General features: G+C 43.8%; 1 protein-coding gene across 1 annotated transcript; it reads right to left on the reverse strand.

Annotated features, from left to right (window-relative positions):
- Window positions 1–1295: 1295 nt before the first annotated feature.
- On the reverse strand, window positions 1296–20333 carry slc9a5 (solute carrier family 9 member A5). The gene is made up of 16 exons (XM_076146973.1): window positions 19810–20333; window positions 16362–16664; window positions 15863–16026; window positions 15335–15413; window positions 15050–15227; window positions 14586–14806; window positions 14230–14432; window positions 11324–11413; window positions 10489–10559; window positions 10128–10254; window positions 8776–8867; window positions 8375–8501; window positions 8133–8282; window positions 6961–7030; window positions 6305–6433; window positions 1296–6144 (listed from the first exon to the last, which is right to left on the reverse strand). The coding sequence occupies exons 1-16, from the start codon at window positions 20162–20164 to the stop codon at window positions 5576–5578; spliced, it is 2928 nt and encodes a 975-aa protein (XP_076003088.1). The 5' UTR covers window positions 20165–20333; the 3' UTR covers window positions 1296–5575.
- Window positions 20334–20445: the final 112 nt, after the last annotated feature.

The following is a 20445-nucleotide window of genomic DNA, read 5'->3' on the forward strand; positions in this document are numbered from 1 at the left end:
ACGTGGAGCTCAAAATTTTGCAGTCAGCCGGGCAGTTAGCTAGCACCGTCTGTGAAACCTGTTAAATAAAGTAAGCAAAGCTAAAGACAAAGGTGTGGTGAATTTGTTAGAAGAGTGAACTGACCTAAGTGACAGTATCTGTCACCAATAATTATGAACAAAATAGTTTGGACGCCTAAATGTTAAGTCAACAATAGTTCAAAATTACCAGCGTTAAAGAGCGTTGCTATCGGGTCACCGAACTCGCGTTACTCGTGTAGCGGATTACCGAGTGACCACAAGCTAAAGGGTGACTAAAGCGCCCGAGTTCAAAACTGGGTACATTTTTTTCCACCTCGACCTCCTCTTCCTTTTAGTGAAATTACTCATCTATTTAGGAAAACAATAAAGCTTTCTCCGGGAACTGTTAGCCACCAGTTAACGCGGGCACTCATGAATCCGAAACATTACACGCTAGTTGGCTAGCTAAAACATGAAAACAAGCTAAATTCCTAACTGTACACTTACTAAAGCAACTTTGCTGCTCCGTGCAATTGTCTTTCTTAAATTTATATAACATATTTTATATTGCAATCATAGAAACGTGCTACTTTATCAGCGAATAAAACGTCAGTGACCAAACTCTGCCCAAAGGTGGTTTGGTAAACTCACCGGTTTACCGCAGACAGGCGCCATTAATGACAGATCTGTGTGCTTGTAAAGCCGGCTGTGATTCGAATTACTTTAAACTACTATAAATATGGAGGACTAAAAGTGCCAAAATTAAATAAATAAATACGCCATTAAATAATTAATTCAAAGTGTCATTAATTAATTTAATGTGTCAACAATTAATTAAATGTGTCATTAAATGTGACACAATTGAATAAATAAAACAAGTCATACAATTTAAAAAAAACATTTTATTATTACAGTGCACATTTAATTATTTCATAGTTCGGTGTTACAGCTAACCATGAATTAATTTTATCCGTCAAATTTACCCTTCAAAGTTAGAGGGCGGATTCTTACACCTGATTGGTTACCCTGCACATCAAGTCAAGGCAAATCGATTCCAGATAATGGATTGATGCAAAGCTTTAATAAATGCTTTACACGCTACATGCTCGGGGTCAGCAGGTCCTGCTTCCACATACTGTGCAAGGTCTAAAATATCTCTCACCAACTCTCTAGAAAGTTCACGGAGATCCTCCATCAACACAGCCGCCATGTTTAGAAAAACTTCTTCTACTTTCTGTTTCAAGGCAGACCAAAGCAGTGGATTAGAGTAGATTCGCGTTAGCCCCGCCCACCGACTTTGATGGGCGAGGTTGACGGATAAAATGAATTCATGGTTCGCTGTAACACCGAACTATGAAATAATTAAATGTGCACTGAAATAATTAAATGTTTTTTTAAAATTGAATGACTTGTTTTATTTAATCAATTATTTCACATTTAATGACACATTTAATTAATTAATGACACTTTTAATTAATTATTTAATGGCGTATTTATTGATTTAATTTTGGCACTTTTAGTCCTCCATATATAAATACTTGATACAACAACATTTAAATGTTGTAACCTGGTCCGAACAATTCTGATAATAATAACAATAAAAAGAACAATTATTATTATTCTACATTTTATTTATCATTTCATTGCATCATCACTTACAGCCTCTGTGTGGTCTACAGGCTGCACCAACACTGCGTGCCTCACTCCAGAGGTACATAACGAGGCGCTGTATGTGCACATACTGTATGTTTATTGCCATTTTACACATACAATAATAAACATTTTATTGTATTCTAGTTGAGTAAAACTATTGATTGTAAGTGAGGCAGGATGAGCGGCAGCCGGGCTCATTCAGAAAAAACAAACCTCGTATTTATTGACTTTATTTGTGTGGACAGAAGCCAAAGATAATAAACACTTCCACAGGACAACTGGAAACACTGACAGAACACAAACTTGTGAGAACACAAAGACTGACACCACACTGTTGCTCTATGTGTTTGAATAAAGAATAAGTCAGTACACAATGACACGAGAGGCACATAGATGCTGAACTGGTTCAACCACTGTTGAATGATGAATGATGTTTCCGTTTTGTGCTTAAAACAGACAGTAAATCTGGTTTCTGAACTGGTGTCAGTTTCTACATTATCAACATGACACAAACGGCTCCAATGCTTAACCTCTGCCATGTTTCAGATATCTCTCAACTTTTTCGCCTTTGACAGACAAAAGTTTAGATCTTATGATTTTCGCGGTTGCCAAAGTTGAGTTGGCATGGCTGGTTCTTCACCAAGGGCTGTGTGTCATGAATTAATTATTCTACAGTAATCAATGTTGGTGGACACATGGCATCACTATGTATGCCATAAATGAAACATCAATCGGCCTGCATGGTGACGCTATGACGACAACATTTGAAGTCTATCAACAACTTTGGAACTGGACATGAAAGGTTCAAGTTTGTTTCTTTATCAGTGGGGGAGGAATGATCACGGTCTAATCAATAATAAATTCTATCATTGAGAGATGGACCCATAATTGGGGGACAACGCAGCCTTGGCGAAGGTATGGACCCTCAGGTGTGACTTCTAGTTGTTTGTTGATTATTTTCCTATTCAATGATCTGCGTTTGACACCAGTGTGAATAAAGGCCACATGTGCACACATTCAAATGTGATCCACCCGCACACACACCAACCAATATAATTTTCAGTTGCTGCTTTTTTCCTTCTAGACGCAGTAATTATAGTAATTATCCGTATAACACAGGGAGTGATTGTGTGTAAGTGGCTGACACACGATCAGCTTTTAAAGCAGAAAAACGGTCAGGCAAAAACTCTAAATATATCACTATCAGCAGAAACAAGAGCTGTTGCTGCAGGAGAAATAAGAATAAACATGTGGATGGCTTCATACACGCACACACACACACACACACACACACACAGAAAGAGAGAAAGATCCACAGGACAGACATAAAAGCAACAACAAGAGAGACAGCAGAGTAAGGCAGTTCAATACACGTACAATCACTGTATAAATGTTCATTTTGCTCTTTGTACACACTTTGGTCATTCAAAATAAACTACCCTTTAGATTTTACACATTATGCCTTTACAAAATACATCTTTGCTTTTATATGAGCAGCTTTGGCAGAATAAATAGTCAGACATGTGGATGCTGTTTGCATCAGTTTGGCGAGAGAAGGAGAAGATAAGGCTAACAAATAAGGCTTTAAACAGCTGGAGTTTACAGGAAGCATGAGAGTGAGACAGCAGCATTATAGAATCAGGCATCAGGCTCACTCGGGCCTCATTAAAGACGTTGGCATGCGCCAATTAGTGTCCCACCGCACTAGGACCTAAATGATTAAGTTTGATTGATTACATGACAGATACAACACTAGTTTGCCTGTAGAAATTGATTAAAAGGAAACAGCGGTGATAATAAGATTAAATGTAACTCTACCTAAGATTAGTTTACTTGTTCTAATTCTAATCGTTTTACAGTACATACAGTGAATGCGATTGACACATAACATTAAGTTGTTTTCATCGTTTCTAAAATGTAACGTTTAAAGATACACTTCCTACACTTCATTATAGAACCCGACAACCTTCCACACTCCCATAGATTCATACATCACAGTCGAATCCAAAGTAAGATGTTGTTTGGACATGTAGTGCCAGAAACAAACCATCAGAATGTATCCCTACATTATCTGCCAAATATAAAAAGGTTTTACGAGTCAGCTGAGCTACACGCAGGAAACAGTGTGACGTGACGCAGCTCTTCAGCGCCCCCTATCAGTATGTGTATAAGCACTTGATACTGATAGTATTGCGGTCAAGTATTTTCCTAGTCAAGTCGAGTATTTTTCCTCCTGTGATTAAAGAAAAAATGTGATTTAGCCATAAACATATATGGAATGAACAGGAGACAGACTGATTCAAATGTTTACAGGCCTGAATAAATCAAATTAAAATCACATAATCAAGGTTTGTTACTTGGAGTAAGCAGACTTCGATTTGTGGCAACTCTAATCAGGTTATGGTGAACGGATTTTTAAAAAAGACAATTTATTGCCTTAACCGCTGTACAATTAAGCTTTTAGAATGCAAGACAACGTACTGACTGATAGACAGGCAGTGCTCCAGGGCCACCAGGGGGAGGGGGAGGGTGCTGAGCTCGGTTTAGTGTTGGAGCTTTGTTTTAAATTGGGTGCATGTAATTACTTAAGTCTAGTACTTCAGTGAGTACCAGCACATTAAGGTTGGCACATGCTCACATGATGAAGGCACTCTAGGTTTGTGAGAAGTTAATGTGCGGGTTACGTAAATGAACCAGAACCTGGGCACTTTGCTTTAAATGCAGGACAAAGCCAATCCAGTATTTCCTGCTTTATTTCTGTCCTAATGTTTGCCTTAATCTTTACATCGGCCAGTTAACAGCTTCTGGGGAAAATCAGCTGCAAATATTTCCAAGAAATGTAAAAAGTTACTCAAGGCACATTTCTCTCTGGGTTTGGCTTTTTTGTGGCCCCATGTCATGAATAGCAGCTTAATAGCATTGTGCAACACTGTTCAAATGTGTGGACAAGCTGCACGAGACACTCACAGATTTACACCAAGTATTTTGGGCTGCTAGGTACATACAGTAAATAAGTGCTTATGGGAGAGCACACACATGTAGTTTGAGCGTGAACATGTATGGGCTCATTATGGGGAACAGAGACAAAAACAAGAGAAAGAGATGAGCGACGTGAGACTGATTTGAATCTCTGACAGAATTTGGAAGAGGTAGGAAACTCAGACCTGATGTCCTAATGAACTCATGGCCCCTCCTGGTAGCTTGGAGCTCTAGCATGTGTTTTTCATTCACTATCCATTTTGTTTTGGCGCAAATTTTTATTAATGTTTGTGCTTGACGGGGCACTGAACAGCTCTGATGACACTCCACAGGGGGGGGGGGGATCAGCTGAGGACCCACTGAAAGTGTGGACATTCTTGAGATGATCATCAACAAACATTAAGACATTGAACTCTGGAATAAAATGCTGGTCATTAGAAACGTCTACCTAGAGATTATAGGCCTCCTGAAACATATCTAAGCTGGTGACAAATTGTGCAGTTACGAGTGAAATGCAGCAGAGAGCAGACTAGTGTGCAGAGAACTAGCTGGTGACCTCTGACACTTGCAGGCTGGTCACATGATGCACTGACAGGATTATCTGTGTTGTTGGGCTCATGTCAGAGTGAATTTGGGCCAATCTGTCCCAGGTTCAATGTGAATGTTAGGGCAGTGATTGGTCTGATCAGGCAACATGTGACGCAACCTTCAGGTCACTCATCATCACCAGGGGATCTAATAAGCTGAGGAGCTAAAAGCTTATTTCCTATTGGACGATCTGATCTATGTTCAGTCTGGTAGGCAGCACATGATCATACAAAGTGCTGATGATGCTCACTTGTGTGTATGTCAAACGATGGAGTAAGAGATGCTGATTGGCTCCTACTCTGCCCTCTAGAGGTTGTGAATGGCATTGATGGTTTGACCTTAGCCTGATCTTTTGTTACAGCTGAGTGGGACCTCGGCTGCACGGCTCACCACTACCAGGTGGTGGCAGCGTCACCAGGTTCCTCAGGTACACGCGGGGGTTCCTCCGCCTCCCTGAGCCTGCGGTAGAGCCAGGTGGAGGTGGCGGTGGTGGCAGGGAGACAGGGAGCCTCAAAGACGACATGAGAGGCTGCATCTCTTGTGCACCTCCCTCCTCTTCCTCCTCCTCTTCTTCTTCTTTCTTTTCTAGAAAGTGAAAGGGGTCTTGCGCTACCTGGCCTCCAGCTGAGTAGGTGCTGCCAGGTGGTGTGTATGAGACAGGGCGTGCACCTCCCAGCCTGGAGAGGGCGCTCACCCTGGGGTGCACGGGTTCGGCGATTGCTGGTGGGGATGAGATGCTCTCCAGGGAGGAGATGCTCTGGTTCCAGGCCTGCTGCAGGTCCACAGGAATGATCTTAGTGGCCTCCACAGACACACAGGGAGGTGGAGACCCCACCCCACCTTTCCATGGCAACTGGCTGTCTCCTCCGCAGGGTGAGGTGGGGGCCGTCGTTGGACTTGAACACCCATCCAGAGCTGCAGGGACTAAAGGGTGACATAACACACGAGGGTGAAACCACAACGCCAGGTCAGAATTGACCCAACATTGTCAGAGCTTGTATATACCTGAACAACATATCCCCAATATTTTTGTAGTGGAAAAACTGAACTGAGGAGTGTGGGGTGTATGTAAGCTTCCTAGTACCTGACTTTGGGCGTTCTTTGGGCGTTTCAACTTTACGAGCCACGAAGGTGATGCCCATGTCTTCCTCCTTCTCTGGATCCGAGCGGTCGCCTTTCTCTTCGTCCGATTCCATCGAAACGACCACCGGATCTACACACAGAATGTCCTTTAACACGTAAGAACACACCTATGATCATTGTTACCTCCACCAAGCAGCATCTCATTTCCTGACGCTTGGTGTGCAGGATGAGTTTGGTCCATGAAACCACTCATTACATTTACTGGTGGTCAGGAAAGTTTTAGACTTTCTTTGCGAGATAGGGCTTTACTTCACAATTTGGGATTGAGAGACGGAGCCATACTGAAGTGGCTCGTTTGGCCCTGGTGGCGGTAATGAGAGCCCTTCAAACAACTCTATTATGGGATTTGAAGATCAGATGCAGCGTCACTCGTGGTGCTTAGATGTTTCTTCATCCTATGATTCACGGTCCAATAGGGTGGGGGAAGCGTTTACCAGTCAACTAACTGTTTATCTCTCCCTCCTCTGATGCTAACCTGCTGATTTCGCTGCCATACATCTGTTTTAATCCGAGCGGTTGTCCTTTCACCTCGGAGCAGAGCAGCGATTCCTCTAATTCAGGATAATTCTTACCCATTGCCGTCTGTGTTTGGGTTACCTTTGTCCTGCCAGCTGACGTTGCGTCTGGGTTTGTCGGAGATCTCCTCCTTGCTGTCGGATCCTCGACGCTGCGGAGAGCAGGAGTGTAAACATTAGATTTAACCTGCAGCCATAACAGGAAGAGGCAGGCCTTCAATTAGTGCACAACTTTGTCTCATAACAAAGAGCGGCCAGCGCTTTCTGCTGCAATTAAGGAATCCTCTCTAACACAGGTAATCAGACTCTGTGCGTGCGTGCGTGCGTGCGTGCGTGCGTGCGTGCGTGCGTGCGTGCGTGCGTGCGTGCGTGCGTGCGTGCGTGCGTGCGATCAGAAGCTGCATAATCAGAATGTTTAGGACACGTTGGGACACGTCTGCTTTCTCAGCAATGTTCACACACACAGAAACTGATACAAATCACTCCCTGTGTGGGCGGAAAAAAGTTTGACTTTACTTCTCCTTAACGGCTTCCCTGACCTCCAGCTTCACGTTCACCCTGGGAGGCGAGCAGCATGACATTGTGATATACAGTAGTTTAGATGTGTTATGACCCATTGTGCTATTTATTGATCACTGCGATCACTTAAGTTGTGGGTCCTGTGTGTGGTCTGAGTGGTTGAGTGACTAATGGAGTGGAGTAATTGATCATTATGGGGTTCCTGGCTGTTGATTGGTTCCCTCATGGCCGCTGCTGGGATTCAAACCTGCTCTCACATGATAAAAAGGGGCATGGTTTGCTTACAACCAGCCAGACTTTTGTTTATTGGTTTAGAGATTGATAACTTGATGGTATTTGTGTTCTGTTTATTTGAAAGGAAGGTTTGCCAAACTTTCATTTAATGATACATAAACATGCTTTAAGGGCTTAAATCTTGGTGTTGTTTGTCATCTCTCAGGAGCAGGGAAGAGGGGAAGTCCCATGTTTTTTGTTTTCCCCTCCCCTGGGTGTAACACAAAGTCCTAATCATATAATAAGTTTCATATTTTGTTAGACCATTTACAGATGTGTGTGCCATACATATTCACGTCATCTCACAATTTCATCATGTAACATCTTCTTGTCTTCTCTTTTCGTGATTTAATCTGCTGTGTGTTTGTGTTGTGTCCTTTGTTATTGTTATGTGACAAACCAGACTAATGACATGACCACAAAAACTCCCCCAAAATGTAAACACAAACTTTCCTCGCCCACCTTCTTGAGGCTGCGCTCCTTCTTGTGCCGCTTGTGTCGGATTGATTTGAAGTTCTCCATGCGGCTCCTCATGTTCCTCTGGAAAACCTCCCTGTCCTGACGCTCCTTCTCCCCCAGCGGCATGAAGTGGCGACTGTAGTGGGACTGATACTGAAACCACATACAAACAGAACACTCCAGTAACATACACACACACACACTGACATGAAAACACACAGAAAGGTGTCAGTGTGTGTTCCTACCCGTCTCCTGGGTTTGTAGAGGTTTTCGGCAAGGACGTGGTGCGTCTCTGTATCTTCTTCCACTTTGGCCCCTGGGACGTTGTCGATCGCCTGGAGGTCCAAACACACACCGCTACCATTTTCACGCCTGAAACATGACACACACACGCAACATTAGACAATTAAGCATAGAGAGTGCTGAGAGCAGAACCTAAAGGCCATTTTACCTCCCGCTGCTTCTACAAGGTCCCTAAATCACTCAACCTTTGATGGTTTAGTCTGTGACAAGTCTTCAACAACAAGCCCCCCCCCCCCCCACCCCCAGCCCCGCCTGCACCACATAAAGGTCCCAAATGATGTCATTGATTTTAGCAGACTATAGAACAGACGCACATCTTCAGACACATGCCACTTTGACTCACAGGTAGTTTGTGACATTGGTGACCTCGGGGAAAGACGTTCTGCTGGCCATGGAGGGCAGAGAGAGTCTGGCTGAGGTCAGGACATTCCCACCCTGAACCCCCACACACACACACACACACACACACACACAACCACACACACAAACACAGAGAGAGAGAGAGAGAGAGAGAGAGAGAGAGAGGTTACATGGATGCACTCTGCACTTTTGATCTCCAAGGACATTTCCAACCTGCATTTCACATCAAAATGTCGTACACCTTGGTCTTGTATGATGGCCTTTTTGTAGTTTTTGTAAATTCAGTCTGAAATGATGCATTTTTGGCATCCGCCTGTTGCTGGGTGAGGCAGAAATAATTGAGGCATTATTATGGAGTGATTTACGATCACAAATCATCTGGATAAAACAACTTTTTGGTGGAAAATAAAAGACAGAGTTCAACGAAAATTAAGATTGTAAAAAGGTTGAAAGTGCGTGAATACATAAATATGACAAACGCTATCATTTCTGAGTTTGGTAAAAAATGCTGAAGCATTTTCCTGTACCCGTCCCTCAAATATCATGGTCATTGCGGTGATGTGAGGAGGGCCTAGACATGAAAAATGGCCGCCCTGGCGTGCAGCTAAAGTTGGCAGGAGGCTGAGCGGAGCGAGCGTGGAGGTTTTTATGATTTATGCCCTGCAAACCCTCAGCACTGTTTATCCAGGGAGGAAACCTTTCAGTTCAGCCCTGATCACTTTACCTGCTTTCCCTATGTCAGCAGATAGTCCACCTTTAGAATCAGCAAAAGCTTATTTAAGCTTTAAAAGGCAAAATCTATCATGAGCATAAAATCTTATTAAAGCAACACAGAACATTTTATTTTTTGTCAGACCTCTGGTACTTGAGTTAGTGCAGCGTTCCTCCTCAGCAGGCTAGCAAAGTTGCTGACTCAAACTCTTTTCCAGTGTGCATGTGTGTGTATGTGTGTGCATGCCCAAGGCAAAAACATCCAGGACAGACAGCCTTATAGCAAAGTCATGGAGCGAGCTCTCATTCCCTCACCTCTCTTTAGTTTCTCAACCATAGTGCAGCTTTATTTTATAGGAGGCAAACTAAAGACAAGTACAGGTCTATGGGTGAGAGACAGAGACAGAGAGATATATACAGTAGAGAGAGAGAGAGAGAGAGAGAGAGATGGTTTATGTGTTGCCAAAGTCTGCCATCTAGTGAATATCAATGGAAATGTCACAGTGAATTCAGAAGCAGCATTTTCTTCATAGTCACATCTTGTATCTCCTCTCCAGAGTGAATCTCACCATGTTTGATAATGTGAGCCCTTCATCCCTCCCTCCTCCTCCTCCTCCTCCTCACCTGATCGATGACACTGATGGCGTCTCTGATGTTTATCTTCTGATAAGCCTCCCACAGTTCGCTCTTCCTGTACACAGACTTCCTCAGCAGCAGCTTACTCAGGTAATTCTTGTCAAACTGCTCCCACCTGAGGAGACAGACACACTTGTGACCAGAGGCAAAAAATCTCATCCAACAGCATCTCAAGGTCGCACATCTCTCTGAAAATCCTCTCAAATATCTATAAACCTCTGTTCCGGTGGTGTTAGGGTGGAGATACTTTGCCCAACACCAAAGACTGACATGGCTTTGGTGTCAGTCAGCTCATACTGGAGACTGTGGACAAATCACTAATAGACAGCAACACGTTTGTAGGGCTCACTTGTCTCTCCAGTGGTGGTATCCTTGCAGTCCTGCGATGTCCTCCACTGCTGTCAGGATGTGATCAAAGGCCTACAGAGGACACAAGGACACACACACACAATTAGACATGTGCTTATCTGTGAGTAAACTTTGTGTGCTCCCAAAATCACTGTCTTTTTCTTTTCATTTTCACGACAATGATGTTTCAAACACACACAGACGGCTGTTTTATGTAATGGCTGCAGACAGATTGTGGTTCTTGCTCAGCCAGTCATCGGCCAATTAAACAGAGAATTACATTACATTTATTAGAATTACTGAAGTGAAACCCCCTCCCCCTCTCTCTCTCTGTCCTCTTCTTGGTACACAAACAAGAAGGGTTCATGTGTTAAAAATGTTGCATGTAAAAATATTTTTCTGAGCTTTGGACATTTCTGCCTAGTCCTTACTTATTCTATTATTATTAATTCTTCTAGAAGAGGGAAAAAAGCAAAAGAAAAATATTTCGAGAAAAAATCTTGATTCTATTACAATTCTTCCCCACCGGATCTACTTGAAACACATTTGTTAGAAAATAGAATTAAATAGGAAAATGCTTGTTTCCAGAAAAGTCACATGACCTGTTCTGATGACTCTACTCAGTAAACAAAATGTTGTTGTCTACAGCTTCATCAGGAATGTGTAGATTGTCACAAGCCACAGTTTATTACATTGCTGATTTTTAGGCGACCTAAACTGCTCTGGAACATTTCAACAAGATGTAGTAGAAAAAAAGAGAGGAAGAAGAAAACGGAGGAAGAATGGAAGTAGATAGAAACAAAGAGAAAAAAGAAGAGAAGAAAGTCATCTCTCACCCTCTCGTGAATTTCCTCATTGATGGTCGGCTTCCTGTTGGTGGAGCGAGGAACTTTGAGCCAATTTACCAGAGGCTTAATGGTCAGACCCTGAGAGAGAGAGAGAGAGAGAGAGAGAGAGAGAGGGAGAGAGAGAGGGAGAGAGAGAGAGAGAGAGAGAGAGAGAGAGAGAGAGAGAGAGAGAGAGAGAGATAGAGCGAAAGAGAGAGAGAGGGTTAGTAACGGCAGGACAGATGCTTCAGTACTACACACTGAAACCTTTCCATCTGCCAGCAGCGGTTAATAACTAAATTTGGAGTGAGCGAAATATTTCTGATATAAAAATATTACACATTACACATAAAGGGACTCTTGTGGTTAATATTACAGATTTTATTTTATCTTTAAAAAATGTGCTTGTGCAGATGGTTCCCAGTGTGTGGACACACTGGTCATAAAACCTAAATGAGCCTCAGCAAAGCGACGGCGTCCATGTGGCTCTCATTACTGATGCTAATCAACACAGATGGTAACGAGTGTGCGGCTCCCATTACCACCCAAACTAACTACACTGCTGCATCATGACAGCAAGTGTATGCAGCCAGTAAACAATGCCACACACGCATATGGGCACCTACCCACCAAACAGTGTACGTGATTATGATGTGTTCATCCTTTTTCCGGCTTTTAAAATCTGATAATTTAGACAAAATGGCAGAAAAAGAGCAAGTTTCGCGAGTGGATTAAGGCAGCTGATTTTGTAATGTTGGTTCACACACACACACACACACACGCACACGCACACGCACATGCACACGCACACGCACACACACACACACACAAGATTTGTTGTTTGTTGAAGTTTGACCTGCGGTGATGTTAAAAGCAACAGTAGCAAAAATAACATTAGTGGTAAAGAAAATAGGATTGTTAAAATGTAAGCGGTTCATCCTCTGGAGAGCATGAATCTTTCCATCCCAGCCGCTCAAACAGCATCTGAATGCTGGAGGTCACGGCCATTAAAGTCAACTTGACATTTCTTATGCAAATTTCCCCTGAAGGCAGCGCTGCAGGAAAGGTTACAGGGTCCATTTTTTGGGGACCTGGAATATCCAGATGGAATTCCATGGACAGAATGTACAAACAGAGCCATCTTTAGGTCAATTCCCATTCAGAGAAAAAGTGAAGAGTGCAGCTGGATCCTATAAAGTGAGCTCAACAAGCTGCTCTCTCTCTCTCTCTCTTTCTCTCACACACATACATAAAATTGCTACATTAAAAGAAACATATACTTTTATGTATTCCATAATCTATTGATTATTTCTCATAGTTTGACATTTCTCCTCTGTTCTGTGTACCTTTGTACACATTTACCATGTGCTGTTTTTTATGTCATTGTGACAGCTGAGTCAGTGGCAGATTAATTCATTATAATTAGTACAAAGCTTTTGTTCATAGATGTGACCGCTCCTTCGGCTTCCCTCAGAGATGGTCCATATTATTAACGCCACGTTAACAACAGCGACTTCAGCAGACTTCAGTGAATCCAGTAAAAGTCTTCTGTTGCCTAACCCCTAAGGATGATACTCTATTATGTCATGTAGTGGGATGTAACCATACAAATCTTGACTCTAGAGCGATGGATTCAAACACCAAAGAGCCAGTAACTTGTGAAGATGAAGAGCTTTTCTGTCACTTAAACTTTGAGATATGTGATGATGTTTTTGTGTTGCAGGACAAGTGAATTTACTGCTCTCTTAATTAGCAATCTAATCCGCCCATAAATCAGTCCCCAATAGTCCCCACCAGCTAATAACACACATTCCTCTGCTGCTGCCAGTTAGTGTGGTTACATAGACAACAATAGACTGTCAAAAATCTGTTCATTCCAGAGAAACAGTGTAAGGGTTTCCATGCAAATCAATACACCCAAAACTCAAGAAGCCAACATGACATTCTGAAGTTATTAATCTTCACACTGAAAACAGAACATAATGCTTCACTAAGAAAAAAAACTGTCATGGGAAACCTGTCAGGAATCCTTTTGTGCTAACTCCTCACATTCCTGCAGTGCGTGCGGGTGCAGCCAGAGACGAGGACACGGCTGCATGAGCTCTTAGGGCAACTAAGAATAAGTGTAGGCGATGTTTGCCCTCCTTCCCTGTCCACAAAGCAGCCGTTCATGCTGAATACTGCATTGGCAGCGAGGCCTGGTGGGAGCAGGTGGTCTTGATTGAGTCCACAATGGTGAGCAGAGAGAAAAAGCAAGCAGCCACAGCTCTGCACGCCTAACAGCTGCGGAGAATAGAGGCTAACAGCCAATCGGTTTGTTATACACAGAATTGTCGCAGTGAATAAGCCAACAGAGGCCCGATAAACGCGTCTACATGCAAAAAGAACTCTGCGCAATTGTATGTCCCGGCCTGGCTCAGGATTGAAGAGCGTCTAGGGATGGAAAGGATACTGGTTCAATTCTGGGGTCCTCCTAAAGAGCCTGTTGAAATATTGTTGAGCAAGACACTGAACACCAAACGGCTCCTGCTGTGCTTGAAAAGTGCGGTATTAGTACAGTCTATTTACCATCAATCGCTTTATGACCTTTCCCAGATAAAAGAACATCGAGAAAAGATGTTCCATGACCTACACGTCTTCCTTCTTCCCTGCGGTGCCACCTGAGCTCAAACCACAGAACACCACAGTAACACAGCAGGTGGAACAGTGGAGGAACTTTTGAGCTGCTCAATGCATAGGCCAGACGGCTGTACTCCTTACTTTGATTTGATTTGAATCTCCATTACGTCCTTATATTTTGCTGTCCTACACACACACACACACACACACACACACACACACACACACACACACACACACACACACACACACACACACACACACAGTTTGGGCTGAGTTTGTGAATTTGCTCCTACCTGGAACATGACAGTGAAGAAGACGACTACAATGGTTGTGGCAACAAAGTAATCCTTGGCTTTGACGTGCTCACTATCTAGCAGCACTACCAGGGCAAACGCCACTGCCCCCCGAAGGCCACCGTACGACATCACCACCTGATCAATCTTGTCCAATGGGACAAGTCGGAAGCGATTCAAGACCCACGTCTGACCAATCACACCTGGAGCAGGAAGGTTAGTAAAGGTCAGGACAGAATGTCTAACAAAAGGGAAGTGAATATTTATCAGACATACAGAGGGAGAGATAGAAAGAAGTAGACAGACAGGCAGTCAGGCAGGCAGACAGACATAGACAGGGCTATATGACTACTGACCAAAAGCCCTGAATATGAAGATGAAGATGAGGGTGCAGGACACCAGTCCAGTGTCCCAGGCCCACTTGGATTTGTCCACAGCTGAGATTCCCAGGAAGATGAAGATGATGGTCTCTGCGATACTGGCTAGAGTCTTCATGGTGTACTTCACTGTGGTCCGAGACTTCTGGGAAATGTTGGCCTCCACATATTTATTTGCACCGATGCCACAAAATGTCATTCTGAAGCGATGGAGGGAGGGAGAGAGAGTGTGAGAGAGAGAGAGGTGTCCCTGGAGTCCCAGTGAACAGCCTAGCAACACCTTAGCAACCACTCCAAACATCCTTAGATGACAGAGACTAAGGACGTACAGGCACCGTACACGCAGGTTATACGAGTTAAAATGGACACACAAATGTCTGTTTTGGGTGTAATCCACTAATCCAGCACTGGCGGCACTGGTCATACTGGTTTGCGGCACTTACGACAGGATGGCGGACAGGGAGAAGAGCTCGGCGGTCAGGTAGGCCAGGTAGACCAGCAGGAAGATGAAGAGCGGCTCGATGATCCGGACCTTTTTGGTGAAACGAGTGATGAAGCCCAAGATGACGGCGAAGACCAGGCCCACCAATGTCCCTCCCATGCTGACTATGAAGAAGGAGACTGTAAAAGAGACAGGGGAGGGAAAGAGGAGGAAGACAAAGGTCCTGGATGGAAAACACTTAATTTCACTGGAAAATTGTGTGTCGAGTGTTTGTCAGTGGACTCACCCACTCCTTTAAAGTAATCCACCGTCTGAACGTTCGCCGCACCAACTTCCACAAAGGAAATGTAGACTTTGTATAAAACCTGGAATTTATATATAAGGAATTTATTGTTCCCATCGATCAGTTTCCCTTTGATGTTCAATCATTGGTGACTGATCGTCTTTATGTTGTTATTTCTACATATATAGGTCACAGTTTAGTTTGTCATTTCTTAATGGATTAAGCTCATATTCTGAGTGCTGCTGAGGATTAAGTTAATCTGTTCAGGCTGAACTTCAGATTTCTCACATTCAACACATTACTATGACTACGACAAGTGACAGGGCCAGAATAAAGTCAAAACATTTCAAGAAAAACTGGGAATTGTGGCAAGAGGTGAGATGACCATGTCAGTCCATCTGTCAAACCACTCAAAAACATTCACACTGTGTGATATTGGACTCCACAAATACATTTCATTTGATTTAATTTACACTCGCAGAACGCAGACCTGATGAGGTGAGGTTCAAGTTGTGCGTTCATGAGTCTTACCACAGTAACAGCGTCATTAACCAGAGACTCTCCGAAGACAATGATGAAGAGAGTATCGTTGACATGGACTTCCTCAAACACTGCCAATATTGCCACTGGATCCACGGCAGAAATCAACGCACCAAACAACAGGAAGTCCATCAGATCTGCCTGCACACGCTCGTCTGCACATACAGACACACACACAAGTCTCAAAAATCGAGACTAAGGAATCATTGATCATTCATACCCTAACACATCACAATTTGATCGGTACGTGATGACCCTACGTCCAAATACCTCCAGAATGATACAACTGATGAAAATCGTCAGTGACCAAGTTTGGACGTATTTGACCTGACAATTTTGTTGCTTTAATGTTCAATCAAATGTGTAATATGAGTGTAAGTGTGTTTTTTATTTTAACCACTTTGTGTTCATTCTTAACTAGTAAGTATCAATTTAAGCGATGCTGCCGTCATCTTGCTCCTGTGTGACCTCAGTATGACCTCAGACTGACCTATGATCCCCACCAGTCGGGCAGCGTACAGGGAGAAGCCAGTGCAGAAGGCGTTCCACAGTGTCCCCACCACGGCATACATCAGGATGGCGCCCAGGTTGTCAAAGAAGAGGCGGGCCGGCATGAAGTAGCCGGCGTCGCCCACGATGGTCGGCAGCAAGAAGAGGAAGAAGAGGGCGGGCTCTAACTGGTAGAGCTGCTTCTTATTGGCTATGAGGACGACCCCGCCCAGGACCAGGCCCAATAGGATCAGCATGCAGCTCTCTGGGACGATGGTGGTGAAGCGCTGAGAGAGATGGAACACTGCAGGAGAGATGATGAAGGGTTCAACACCCACAACAGAACAATTGAAGGAAAAGTACACAACATGTTTAATATGTCTTTGTCTGTTCCCGTTCACATTCACCATTCATCAACACATTAGAAGACCTGAGACTGTGTGTGTGTGCGTGTGTGTGTGTGTGTGTATGTTCACATGTCCCTGTACACGTAGTTATGAACAGATCAGTCAAAGCCAGGTGTGAGCGATCATCTCACAGACACACAGACACAGACACAGACACACACACACACACACACACACACACACACACACACACACACACACACACACACTACTCATAAATCAACATGACACTGCTGTGTTTCTGGCAGCAGTGTTTGTTTTGCTTTTCTTTTGATTATCAATTAATCAATCAATTAATTTTGCCTTGTCATGGTTTCGGTAGATATGTTTATTTTTTTTTCGAAAATCTTATAACATTTCCAGAGTCTAGCAGAATATTAAGACCTCTCAAGAACTCCTCAAAGTACTTTTTCTACAGTTATTTTTGTCCCAGTGTTTCTACAAATCATATCCCCTTTAGACATCCATGATTTCAATGCAAAGCTCTGGTTTGGCACAAATCAAAATCCTCACTGCATTCAAATGACAAAGTCAAAGAGTTAGAAACTTTTCAAAAGCGATGATGCTGTTCAGATCACAGCTGGAACCCGTAAAAGACAACCACACGCATGCACACACTCACACAGACCATTGAGTATCAAAGAGGAAAGTCTCTCTGTATTGTTTGAATCACATGTCACACATGACGCTCTTTTGAACACTCAGTTAGCAGGAGGCTCCTCTGTTCATTCACCAGCTTGTTCACAGACGAAAACATCCAAAACTTCACAGGGTTCAGAGGTCTAAAATGTGTGCTTGACAAATAAAATTGTACAGAAAGAAAAGGAAGAAACGTTTTATTTGAACCACGTGAAGCTGTGAATTCCTGCTTCCTGTGTCACACTGGCACAGGCACAAGAACCGTCTGTCTGACCCCTACATGACCCTGATCACCACTTCCTGTAAAAAAAACGTCATGACTACTCCATACTGAGACAGAGAGACGGTACTTCCTCTCCTTTGTTGTCTCTTCTCTTCCTTTCTTACTTTCGTCTTTGCTTCCCTCATTGGTTCTTTCTTTCTCCGATAAAGAAATGTCAACTTACAGCAGAACTGATTTTCCAGAACTCTAGGTTGTAGGTCTTTGAATGGACGCTCTGTTGGATTAATAAGCTTGATGAGGGTTTGAAACTTTTTAGTACATTGTTTTGTGTTTGACAGGAATAGATACAGTGCCATCGTAAGGCATGAGAAACACAAACACACACACCAAGCTGAGCCTCCCACACACCAGGCTGACACTGGGTACAGAACATTCAGCCTCTCTAATATTCAGCACCAACACTGTAACCATCGCCTGAGCAACAAGCACCTGAGCTGAGCCCTGAAGTTTGTCACGCTGTTCAATCCCTCGTCTGCCTTAAGGTCAGACTACGACCTTTCATCTAGTCGACACACTGAGGAGATAACATGTCTGCAATACCATATATATGTGGATTGCTGAGAGATACTTAAGAATATTTCAGGGGTTCATTCCACAATAACTGTATTGTTTATTACTACCACTACATGGCTTCTACCAATACTACCACACTCTAGCAACCGCCTAGCAACATTCTGAATCTGAAGAGGCCAGCACAAACATCAAAATGCATCTTTGTTAAATGTAGTACTACGTAAGTAAACAATGACAGCATGTTAAATTGAGCATCTCCATTAATTTGAAAATGTGATAAAGTGAGTCTGGCAGTGTTTGTTTTTTGGCACATAAAACCGATGATGGGCCTGCATTAACACACACTGTGTGACACAAACACAGCCCTGTGTGTGTGTGTGTGTGTGTGTGTTTGTGTGTGTGTGTGTGTGTGTGTGTGTGCGGTCATTATATTGTCACATAGTGTTGTAACATATTTAACAGGTCAGTGTCACAGCAGCTCAGTGAGTCACCAAGAAAATGTCTGCCTGTGTGTGTGTGTGTGTGTGTGTGTGTGTGTGTGTGTGTGTGTGTTTGTGTGTGTACATGTGTGTTCTCAGTCTCTTCCAGTGTGCATGTTTGTGTATGAGTGTTTCTCTTTCTTTCTGTGTGTGTCGGTCAGACTGAATTATAATTATAATTGTATGCACACTGATAGACAGACAGACTCAGTCTGTCTATCAGTGTGTGCATATCTGTGTGTGAGAGAGAGTGTGTGTGTAATTCTTTATCGTTCTCTGTGTGTGTCTGTCTGCCTTTCTGTGTGTCTGTGTGCGTACGTGTCTGTCTTTCTGTGTGTGTGTGTGTGTGTGTGTGTGTGTGTGTGTGTGTGTGTGTGTGTGTGTGTGTGCGGGCGCGCGTGCGTGCGTGTGTGTGATTCTGGTTCTGCTTAAGCAGCTCAACATCACTAAGGTTAAAGGCACATTCTGTATTGTTCCTCCTTTCAGCAGTTGTCTCTGTGTCTGTCAGCGTGTTTGTTACAGGAAATTAAATCTTCTGAATGAAATCCTGTTGAGGAGGAGAGCAGATTAGATTTGGATTGAGATATTGGAAATTATTTCATAGTTATTGACCTTTTTGTCTTTTTAACCAAGCTTAATTCATTTGTGTCCTATGATGCAATCAACATTTAGACCAGATCAGATATTGATCAGGATCAGGTGTGTTAGAACATATGATATCCTCTATTATCAAACATTGGATAAGATGTGTGTGTTTACTGTAAGATGTGATGTGTAGAGAGCCTCCTCTTCCTCATAACCTTCTGTAACTGACACACAGGTTTGTGTCAATGCTTGACCTAGAGACCATGTAACCATGGTGATACAGCTACGCCAGGGATCAGCCATGGCCCCATCTAAATTGCCCATGGAATAATTAATTGCTAACAGTTCATATGCATATTTTTTTAATCGGAATTAGACGGATGAAAACAACATATTTAAAGATTGTGTTACTTATTCTAAACTTTCTTGTGACTTTTTAGGATCTCGATGGCCGGAGTATAATTGTAATATATTAGGTAAAGTTTCTGCACTGCTTTATGAACATCTTATCACACACACACAAACATACACACAGGTACTTACAGATCTTAGCCACACTGGCCACCAGTAGCCAGATGGCTATGATGTACGGGGTCTGGACGTAGTTCCACTCCCACTGGACCACCCGGTACCCGCCGCCGTGATGTTGCTGCTGCCCCCCGGCTTCTTCCTCTCCGGGGACCACAGCCTCCTCCGCCGCGGACCGGGCCAAGGCCACGCCGGGCGCCGCGCGCTCCGCCTCGGGATGCGCGGGGAGGCGGAGAAGGAGCGCCGGTGCGGAGGAGGGAGAGGCGGGGACCGGCGAAGAGAAGCCGCCGAGCCCCGGAGCAGCTGCCCCGGACAGGTCGGCGGCGGCGACCCGCAGCAGCAGCAGCGTCAGACCGACACACAACAGCATCTTCACCCGGAGCTCAGCGAGAAAACAGCATCCGGCGCTTATATACTCAGACACCGAGAGGACACGACGAGAGGCTGGGACCTGCGTACGTCCCTCTCTCTCTCTCTCCCCCTCCTTACTCTCTCTCTCACACACACACGCACACACGCTCCGGTAAGACACCAGGGAGGGAGGCACATGTGACTCGCCCAATCCCCAATTAAAGAGACGGAGGCTGCACACACTTCATAGGAGGAGGAAGTGGGTCTCGTGCGTGTCATTTTGTGTAACAGTGACTTCAG

Source organism: Genypterus blacodes, unplaced genomic scaffold (assembly GCF_046128005.1).
Source record: "Genypterus blacodes isolate CSIRO-AG114 ecotype Tasmania unplaced genomic scaffold, CSIRO-AGI_Gbla_v1 ptg000036l_1, whole genome shotgun sequence".
In the NCBI taxonomy this organism is placed as follows: domain Eukaryota; kingdom Metazoa; phylum Chordata; class Actinopteri; order Ophidiiformes; family Ophidiidae; genus Genypterus; species Genypterus blacodes.